General features: G+C 49.0%; 1 protein-coding gene across 1 annotated transcript; it reads left to right on the forward strand.

Annotated features, from left to right (window-relative positions):
- The first annotated feature begins 366 nt into the window (after positions 1–366).
- stpg4 (sperm-tail PG-rich repeat containing 4) lies at positions 367–10,365 on the forward strand. The gene is made up of 8 exons (XM_084020965.1): positions 367–479; positions 1,510–1,625; positions 1,788–1,844; positions 3,926–4,180; positions 4,784–4,848; positions 6,165–6,210; positions 9,999–10,103; positions 10,202–10,365. The coding sequence occupies exons 2-8, from the start codon at positions 1,596–1,598 to the stop codon at positions 10,307–10,309; spliced, it is 666 nt and encodes a 221-aa protein (XP_083877091.1). The 5' UTR covers positions 367–479; positions 1,510–1,595; the 3' UTR covers positions 10,310–10,365.
- The last annotated feature ends 504 nt before the right edge of the window (positions 10,366–10,869 follow it).

The raw sequence follows: 10,869 nt of genomic DNA on the forward strand, positions 1-10,869 counted from the left end.
GTCACTAAAGAATGCAGGATCCCTTCACAGAGCCAAAAAAGCAATTTTGAGTGTGAATCGACGACACAAGCTGTTCTGATCTTTTCCAAAAACTAATTATCGCATGCCTTAAGAAGTGTCATCATCACACTCCACTTATAAGAAGCTGCTAATTACACAGCACATGCAACACCCGTCCAGATAGGAGGAGACGGGGCCAGACTCTGCCTCATGTAGTCCCAGACCACATGGGACCTCCTTGACGAGCAGCGTAAACATGCATTCTGGAGCAGCGTTCGAACCATGTGTTCCACGTCGCGTAGCAACCGGGCCGACTGTTGTGCCTCTGAGCTCCCAGAGCGAGAGATGTTCACTTCAGGTGATGGTCTTTAGTTCTGCTGTGGTGCTCAGAGAACGACACTGTGTGTGTGTGTGTGTGTGTGTGTGTGTGTGTGTGTGTGTGTGTGTGTCAGACTCCAGCCGAGGTATTCCACATAGAGGTAAGATGCATCAAACTTCATTAACAAAGAAGAGGGTCTGCAGAGTTTGTCAGGGTCTCACAAAAACCTGCATCGCCTCGTTTCAAGAACCCACTCGACCAAAACACACACACACACACACTAAAGGATTCAGAACAAAGACATGGAAAAGGAGTAAAACCAGGTTCTAAAAAGTGAAGCCGATGGTAAAGTGCCTTAAACTCGAATTATCTCTGCTGGCCATCTGGGGGCAACTCCCCTGGTTGCAAAAATAAGTCTGTTTAGTGTTTCAATCTCTAGTTTCAAGTCTTCTTCAATCCAGCATGATGTTCATTTAGTACATTATGGTCCATTTAGAGTCCAACAGACCAGAAAGCAGGGGATGCTTTAGGGGACGGGGCTTACCTGCTGATTGACAGGTCCATTTAGGGGATCACGAAGCATCTCCTCCATCAGAATATCAAATAAAAAAGAATCAAATAAGATCTCTGGCTCCGTTTTCATCAGATAACTTTAGTTACCTCGTCTGTGGTCTTTCGTGTGAAGTGCAGCTGGTTGCTAGGCGACGGGAGCGGCGAAAGAGATAGCTGGTGATGCAAACAGGAAATCCTCTGAAGACCAGAGTCCCATTTCGGAGAGACCGCAACCTCTTATTTCAGAAAATACATAATTGGAATATATTCCTCATTTGATCGGACACCCAGATGGACCTCAGACCCCAGGTGGACCTCGAACCTGTGGTTTGGAAACCAGTGCTTATAAACAGCCTCACCTATTCCACACATTTACAATTGCCATGTTTGATTTTGTCTTGCTGTCATGTCACATGTTACATTATAATCCATATCACAGGATCACATGAGCTCGTGGTAACGAGGACGAAGAAGCCGTGTGCAGCGTGTACCTCTTTGCCAGCTCGCCATTGTCTCTAACTCTCAGTCAAACTGGTCGCTGAGTCTAAATTTAGCCCTCTACCCGGCCAGCTTGTTGAAAAATTGATCGATAGTGGAGTCGCTGCTATAGTAACAGTCAGTGTTTTAATGGTGGTCAGGTGTCAGTGGATCTCCATTGGAGCAGATAGCGGGGGGACAGCGAGTACGGAGCAGCTGAGGGCCACATGGAAAAAAAGCCAGCGACATGTCCAGAGGTGCTAATAGACCAGATAAGGTAAGGCTCTCTACAGGCCCCGTAGCTCTGTATGCTCCACGAAGACGAGTCGGACTGGTAAAGAGACATGTGGAGATGCATCAACACATTGTTGGCATAGCAATGTCATCAGAGCAGAAACAACCCATTGTGTGTTGGCTCGTATGCTGTTATTATCTGCAGGGTGATGACAAGGCGGACCTGTATGGGAGGGGGAGCTGGTGGCTGGGAGCGCTGACAGTAAGTGAGCAGTCTGCTTTCATATGGAGGAGAGAGAGCACACTATCATGGTGGGTTCTGGAGCACACTATCATGGTGGGTTCTAGAGCACACTATCACACTATCATGGTGGGTTCTGGAGCACACTATCATGGTGGGTTCTAGAGCACACTATCATGGTGGGTTCTGGAGCACACTATCACACTATCACGATGGGTTCTAGAACACACTATCACGATGGGTTCTAGAGCACACTATCATGGTGGGTTCTAGAGCACACTATCATGATGGGTTCTAGAGCACACTATCATGGTGGGTTCTGGAGCACACTATCATGATGGGTTCTAGAGCACACTATCATGATGGGTTCTAGAGCACACTATCATGGTGGGTTCTGGAGCACACTATCACACTATCACGATGGGTTCTAGAGCACACTATCACGATGGGTTCTAGAGCACACTATCATGGTGGGTTCTGGAGCACACTATCATGATGGGTTCTAGAGCACACTATCATGATGGGTTCTAGAGCACACTAGCATGATGGGTTCTAGAGCACACTAGCATGATGGGTTCTAGAGCACACTATCACACTAGCATGATGGGTTCTAGAGCACACTATCACACCATCATGGTGGGTTCTGGAGCACACTATCACACCATCACACTATCACAATGGGTTCTAGAGCACACTATCACGATGGGTTCTAGAGCACACTAGCATGATGGGTTCTAGAGCACACTATCACGATGGGTTCTAGAGCACACTAGCATGATGGGTTCTAGAGCACACTATCACACTATCATGATGGGTTCTAGAACACACTATCACACTATCATGATGGGTTCTAGAGCACACTATCACACTATCACGATGGGTTGTAGAGCACACTATCATGATGGGTTCTAGAGCACACTATCACACTATCATGATGGGTTCTAGAACACACTATCGCACTATCATGATGGGTTCTAGAGCACACTATCACACTATCATGATGGGTTCTAGAGCACACTATCATGATGGGTTCTAGAACACACTAATATCTCTTTGATGGTACAAACAAGTATGATCTCTTTCTATTTCTATAAACAGCTTATATGTATTATATGAATGTACTTTACTGTAAATGTACAGCAAACAAGCTATAATTCCCATTCATTTACAAAGAAGAAGTGTCAGTTGTTAGCCGGCTGATTAACAACGGGGCCTGGGAGCTGGGAACACATTAAGATAAACTGATAATTAATTAAGTCTAGTACGCATTATTACCAGAAATGCACTGAGGCACTTAGAGACTGGATTCACTGGTAGTGTAAGTGTTTGGATTTATTTCTGGCAGGCAGCACACTTTGGACACAGACAATGGGATAGTGAGAGGCAATAAAAGCCATTAACAGAAAATCTACTACATGAGCTGATGAGCCAGTTGTTTGGGTCTGCACCAGGGGCGTAAATATAGATATATAAATATAGATATAACAAGAGAATATAGAGAATACACTCTCGCCTGAAATATATCATGAAGCATATCCTCCATCATGATATCAAGTAAAAATAATCAAACCTGATTTTAATCAGATAACGTTAGTTTCCTCTTCTCTTTCTTGTCAACCAGTCAAACCTTTGCTTCTGAGAATGGAAGCCAATATGTCGCCATGTAATTGCAGGGTAACGACACATGTAACAAATAAGTATGGTCCTGTTGTATTTAGTGTCACAGCCGGCACGGCAGCAGGGCCCCGGCTCACCGGAATTAATTACACCTGTGTTTATCCTGTATTGACATGTCAAAATTGCTGCTGTGAAAAGGGCCAACGCTGTAGTACCTTAAAGCTGCATTCTCTCTGCTGGCCACCAGGGGGTGACTCCTCTTTGGTTCTATAGAAGTCTATGAGAAAATGGCCTGACTTCTCTTTTGATGTATTATCTCAAATATGGTCACTTCCTTCACTGGTTGCATTCCAAAATGCCGAAGACAAGGCTTGACATTTTTTTTTGTCAGAAACCAACGGGTGGCGTCACCATGACAACGCCACGACTACAGTCTGTGGAGTTTAGCACATCCCCTAAACTGCTCTCCTCTCACCTTGCTCCAGGACACACCCAACCCGGGCGTCTACCACATCCGGGACTTCATCGAAGAAGCTGAACTGAACCCAGTGAGGAAGACTTACGGGTTCAAAGGCGTAGGCAGACGAGACCACGGTCCGGGACTACATAAGGGGGACTCGCTTCCCCCCGGTGCGTACGACTACATCGACTCCATCCAGGAAGTCCTGAAGCGCCCGGCATCCTACTCTTTCAAAAACTGTCCACGGCCCGACATCGTCACCCTGGGCATCCGGGACAAGGTGCGGTTCAGACCTGATCCTGCACGGATCCTGTAGGGTTTGTAATTTACCACATAAAAGGGAAACAGGTCCGACTAGTTTGGGGAAATACTCAGTTTGTCTCTTTCTGAGAGCTAAAAACCGGATATTCACGTCTGTGTGGAGTTCCTCACCACTGATAACAGGTTTAACGAGTGGGTCCAGATTCGTTACCTCCTCCACAAAGCCGTTGTTTGATGCTGCTACCATTCAGCACACCTTTTAGATCTCCTGCACTTATTTAACAACTTTTATAAAATAACAAAAAAAGAATTTCTTTGTGTTAAAATCCAATATCTTTTTCTTCTTGGAAAACAAAAATATGACCTGTGATTAACATCATCCATCCATCAACCAATCAGAGCTCGAGTACTTTAATCTTTTCAACCAACCTTCCCAGAATGCTTCACTCAGAAATACGTCTTATCGACACTTCATCATCAGTCATCTGCAGCAGATGGACTGAAAACAGGAGGAGATTTGTTGGTAAACACAAGCCAGCTGTTAGTGATGTCACACAGCAGATAAAAACAACCTCTGATGTCATAGATATGTAACACCTCTCTGTCTTCATCCTGCCGTCAGCATGTCAACACGTCGCCGTGCGACTACGACCTGACGCCGAAACCACTGGAGAAGTTTCCCTGCAAGTATGTCCTCCAACACACGACCCTGCTCCTCCTCACGCCTCCTTCCTCCTCATCATGCGTCCTTCCTGCTCATCACGCCTCCTTCCTCCTCATCACGCCTCCTTCCTGCTCATCACGCCTCCTTCCTCCTCCTCACGCCTCCTTCCTCCTCCTCATGCGTCCTTCCTCCTCATCACACCTCCTTCCTCCTCATCATGCGTCCTTCCTGCTCATCACGCCTCCTTCCTCCTCATCATGCGTCCTTCCTGCTCATCACGCCTCCTTCCTCCTCATCACGCCTCCTTCCTGCTCATCACGCCTCCTTCCTCCTCATCACGCCTCCTTCCTGCTCATCACGCCTCCTTCCTGCTCATCACGCCTCCTTCCTCCTTCTCACGCCTCCTTGCTCCTCATCACACCTCCTTCCTGCTCATCACGCCTCCTTCCTCCTTCTCACGCCTCCTTCCTCCTCATCACGCCTCCTTCCTGCTCATCACACCTCCTTCCTGCTCATCACGCCTCCTTCCTCCTCATCACGCCTCCTTCCTCCTCATCACGCCTCCTTCCTGCTCATCACGCCTCCTTCCTGCTCATCATGCCTCCTTCCTCCTCATCACGCCTCCTTCCTGCTCATCACGCCTCCTTCCTCCTCCTCATGCCTCCTTCCTCCTCCTCATGCATCCTTCCTCCTCATCACACCTCCTTCCTGCTCATCACACCTCCTTCCTGCTCATCACGCCTCCTTCCTGCTCATCACGCCTCCTTCCTCCTTCTCACGCCTCCTTCCTCCTCATCACGCCTCCTTCCTGCTCATCACGCCTCCTTCCTCCTCATCACACCTCCTTCCTGCTCATCACGCCTCCTTCCTCCTCCTCATGCCTCCTTCCTCCACCTCACGCCTCTTTCCTCCTCCTCATGCGTCCTTCCTCCTCATCACACCTCCTTACTGCTCATCACGCCTCCTTCCTCCTTCTCACGCCTCCTTCCTCCTCATCACGCCTCCTTCCTGCTCATCACGCCTCCTTCCTCCTCATCACACCTCCTTCCTGCTCATCACGCCTCCTTCCTGCTCATCACGCCTCCTTCCTCCACCTCACGCCTCCTTCCTCCACCTCACGCCTCCTTCCTCCACCTCACGCCTCCTTCCTCCTCCTCATGCCTCCTTCCTCCTCATCACGCCTCCTTCCTCCTCATCACGCCTCCTTCCTCCACCTCCTTCCTCCTTCCTCCTCCTCATGCCTCCTTCCTCCTCATCACGCCTCCTTCCTCCTCGTTGCCTCTGATCTCCTTGCAGCACAGAGCTTTCTACCTTTCATCCTTCTCTCCTCTCCTTGCAGACATGCCACGTTTCGGTCGACCGTGCGGCGGATCCCCTTCCCCCCTGTAAGTATTTCGTAGACCAGTATCTGGTAGACCAGGATATGGTAGACCAGTAGGTGGTAGACTAGTATCTGGTAGACCAGTATTTCGTAGACCATTATCTGGAAGACCAGTAGTTGGTAGACTAGTATATGGTAGACTAGTATATGGTAGAGTAGTATCTGGTAGACCAGTAGCTGGTAGACCAGTATCAGGACCCATCTGGTCTCTTTCCGTTGCCTACAAAGAGGCTTCGTTGGCTCCACAGTTTCAGCAGGTTTTGGTTACCGGAACACGAGCTCGTCCGACAGCCACGAGGTTGAAGCCGATCCCCGGTTGTGCCGCTCGCCGCCGTGTGACGGCCTGTTTATGGCGCTGCACCGGCTGACCGCTCCGCTGCGGTTCATGTTGCAGCGTTTGCAGCAGAGAGCTGCTGCTCGCGAGCTGGCGGCCGACGGATATCTGAGCCGCGCTGGCAGCTGCAGGGTGTTGACAGAGAAGGGAAAGGTGCTAAGAAACCCCCAGGGTGTTGTTACAGCAGCGGCGGGAGCTCTTTTTCTGCCGTTAGCGGCGTCACACGCCGACTCAGAGAAGAGTTTATTGTCAAAAGGTTAAGCACCTGCACAAATCCACATCAACGGGGACGGCTGACCCGGGAGCAGCCAGTGGTTTACACCTGGATCTCCTGGTCCACCTAGGGATGGGACCTTCAGATCCCCCTGAGACCTGCTTTTTAGACCAGAACCAAGTTAGACACACTCCCTCTGAAGAAAAACCTCCCGTGAACACAACAATCTTTCTGATTTTACTTAATTTCTACATCCTGGAGACGCTGCAAGTCCCAGATTTACATGTTCTCCTGGATTATCGACTCCTCTCTTGAGGTTCAAGGCCGTTTGAATTAGAGTCCTAATCTCAGACCTGTATGTGAGTAAAAGCCGGTTCACTACGGTGTTGAAACATCGACTGTTCGGTGATTTCATGGCAGGGTTGGTCGGGTCGTCACTTTGGTCCGGACTGAAACGTGATGCTCGTCTGGAACTAGTGAACCCAAAAGCAGACACGAGACGGGAATCGGTTTCAGGGCTTTTTATTGTCGGGGGTTAGATTAGATGCTTGTAGACCAAGACGAGGCCAGACGGGGGGCCAGGCCAGGACAGGAGTTTGGAACGAGACAAACAAGAGCTACACTTCCAAATAAGTGAGTTGTCGGCTGGAGAACGTGAGCTGGGTATTTGAAGAGATCCTGATTGGGGGCTGATTTGGTGCAGCTGGTGGCTCTGAGCTGATTCTGGTCCACCTGCAGATAATCAACAGAGAGAAGGTGAAGCACCGATATATGACAAGAAATATCACAACAACTGTTAGACGGATTACCATGAGACTTTGATCAGACATTCATGGTCCCCAGAGGATGAATCCAATGGAGTTTAGTGATCCCATAGTCTGGATATAAGAAGTGGACATACACATTGTGGTTTGTGGACTATGGATTTGAAGTTATCTGCTTTCTGGTCTGGTGGACTCTAAATGGACCACAATGTACTAAATGAACATCATGCTGGATTGAAGAAGACTTAAAACTAGAGATTGAGACCATAAACTCATGTTTACAATGTTTACTGAGATAATACATCAAGAGAGAAGTAGGACCATTTTCTCATAGACTTCTATACAACCAGAGAGGAGTCGCCCCCTGGTGGCCAGCAGAGAGAAGTAGGACCATTTTCTCATAGACTTCTATACAACCAGAGAGGAGTCGCCCCCTGGTGGCCAGCAGAGAGAAGTAGGACCATTTTCTCATAGACTTCTATACAACCAGAGAGGAGTCGCCCCCTGGTGGCCAGCAGAGAGAAGTAGGACCATTTTCTCATAGACTTCTATACAACCAGAGAGGAGTCGCCCCCTGGTGGCCAGCAGAGAGAAGTAGGACCATTTTCTCATAGACTTCTATACAACCAGAGAGGAGTCGCCCCCTGGTGGCCAGCAGAGAGAAGTAGGACCATTTTCTCATAGACTTCTATACAACCAGAGAGGAGTCGCCCCCTGGTGGCCAGCAGAGAGAAGTAGGACCATTTTCTCATAGACTTCTATACAACCAGAGAGGAGTCGCCCCCTGGTGGCCAGCAGAGAGAAGTAGGACCATTTTCTCATAGACTTCTATACAACCAGAGAGGAGTTGCCCCCTGGTGGCCAGCAGAGAGAAGTAGGACCATTTTCTCATAGACTTCTATACAACCAGAGAGGAGTCGCCCCCTGGTGGCCAGCAGAGAGAAGTAGGACCATTTTCTCATAGACTTCTACACAACCAGAGAGGAGTCGCCCCCTGGTGGCCAGCAGAGAGGATGACAGTTTAAGGCACTTCAGCAAGTAGCTAGCAGAACGTCCCGTATTTCTTGGAGCTAACATGGATAAGTCCAAGAACCTTTGAAGAACGTGGAACTTTATTGAAGGGAAAATTCGTCAATGACCTGAATGACCTTTGTTCTGGTTCTTTTTATCTTATGGACATGTTTTGCATTTATATTTTCGTACCTCAGCTGGACAATAAAGTTGAATTCTCTTATAAATCTCCATTGTTCTCAAGCATCCGAAGCGAAAACCATCCGGCTGAGAATGAAGGCAACGGAGTTGGATAAACGGAGTGTGACGGTGAAACAATGCAGAGCAACGCCACAGAGACATTCCTCCACCTATGGACCTATAAGCTCACGTAAACCTATTGTCACGCTGACCTCTGAGCCCACTGAAGGACGCAGCGACCCAGCGTCTATTCTCGGGTCCGTACGTCTACGCTGGTCTTCCTCACACACGTGGTCTAGGGTTTAGGGTCAGTCTTTGTGGAAAAGTCCGTCTCCTTGCCTTTCACTTCTCCTTCCCTGTTACCCACTAACACACATACTGGTCATCACCAGCAGAGTGCCAGGAATAGCATCACCCCCCACCCTCCTCCTCAGACATAAAACTGTCTCGCTGTCCCTGAACGCAGGACCGGCCTTTCATTTTCAGCTTCTCTCTTATTCTGACAGGAAGTGAGGACGGCGTCGTCGTCCCCGTGCGGGGGCAACCACGACATGGTGTTTGATCCCTTGCGCCACTTTCGCTTGAGCCTCGGCTACCAGGCCTGATGCTCCCAGAGCTGCTACTGCAGGTGCACATTAGTGTGTGTGTGTGTGTGTGAGTGTGTGTGAGTGTGAGTGTGAGCCGAAGCACCTGGCCTACTTTCTTAGGACGCTGTGCAGCACGTTAGAACCGTCCTCCTGAGTGTGGAGCAGAGGTAACTGGCACATGAAACTTTAAAAGACTTTTTGATTGGTGCATCCAAAACCTTCAGTTCTCCTTAAATCAACTGGAAACCTTGATATAAATATACTGTAATATATATATATATATATATATATATAGCCAAGTCTGAAGTGCCTTCAACTGTCATTCTCTCTGCTGGCCACCAGGGGGCGACTCCTCTCTGGTATTATAGAAGTCTATGAGAAAATGGTCCTACTTCTCTTGCTTTGCCTTCATCAGATCCACCCGTCGCTCCTCCACAGTGTCCAAATATGGTCACTTCCTTCTACAGGTTGAAAAAATGATGGCGACGGCTAAAATCCAATTAATTAATTTATGGATACATTAGATGTGTTTAGGTGTAGGTGTTTCAGATATTGTAAATATTGTATTTTTGTTTTGGGCAAACATCATATTCATACTTATTATTATTTCCTAGCTACACGCTAGCCGTGGTCTATTAGCATACTGAGGCTCGATCACAAAACTAGACCAATCAATAGCTCCTATCTGTGACCACCTTTTAGAAGGAGGGACCAGCTCCGGGCCACTACGATCCTCAGACCAGACCGGGTAAGGCCATCACTTCCTGCTTCAAGTCCACATTGCCACGGCTACACCACGTGACCTCCGTGAGTCCAGCGCCACCTCTGAACGCGAGCAATTAGTGATGATGTCATCGTGACCTCAATGAAAGTTTAAAGTGTGTGTGTGTGTGTGTGTTCCACAGAACACCCCGGGGCCGGGGGCCTACGAACCTTTCTGGAAGTTGGGCGACCTCGTGGACCCGGAGGTCACCGACCCGTCGTTTAGCCTCTTCTTCCGCAACATTCTCTAACGTGGACTTAGAATTCCCAGAATGCCTCACTCCCAAAAATAAGAGTAAAATCATGAATGTACTAAAGGAAGCAACGTTTCCGTCTCTTATTACTCGGACCGGCCTTTCCTGCGTGCTGGTGAGGGGGGGGGGGGGGGGCTGCTGACATCGTAATAAGCTACACTCGTATCGTCGTGGCGACGGTGGTCGGGGAAACGGAACGATCTTATCTGCAACAAAGAGTCCTTCATCCCACTGAACTACATCCCCCCTTCCTCCCTCCTCTTCCTCCCTCCCTCTCATCCTCCCTCTCTTCCTCCCTCCTCTTCCTCCCTCCCTCTCTTCCTCCCTCTCTTCCTCCCTCCCTCTCTTCCTCCCTCCTCTTCCTCCCTCCCTCTCATCCTCCCTCTCTTCCTCCCTCCTCTTCCTCCCTCCCTCTCTTCCTCCCTCTCTTCCTCCCTCCCTCTCTTCCTCCCTCTCTTCCTCCCTCTCCTCCTCCCTCGCTGCCCTGCGATGCACCGGTTGGAGGAATGCTGCTCAGCGTCACATGCACATATCTCAGCGTGGCGTGCTGCACCCTC

This window comes from Eutrigla gurnardus (genome assembly GCF_963514095.1).
Source record: "Eutrigla gurnardus genome assembly, chromosome: 11".
NCBI classification, from domain to species: domain Eukaryota; kingdom Metazoa; phylum Chordata; class Actinopteri; order Perciformes; family Triglidae; genus Eutrigla; species Eutrigla gurnardus.

What these genes read in the sequence shown, in the direction of transcription:
- stpg4 (XM_084020965.1), top strand. Translation starts at nt 1,596, where the DNA reads ATGTCCAGAGGTGCTAATAGACCAGATAAG. An exon ending in GGTGGCTGGGAGCGCTGACA is followed by an intron (nt 1,845 to 3,925) that starts GTAAGTGAGCAG and finishes ACCTTGCTCCAG; the next exon opens with GACACACCCAACCCGGGCGT. An exon ending in GGCTACACCACGTGACCTCC is followed by an intron (nt 10,104 to 10,201) that starts GTGAGTCCAGCG and finishes TGTGTTCCACAG; the next exon opens with AACACCCCGGGGCCGGGGGC.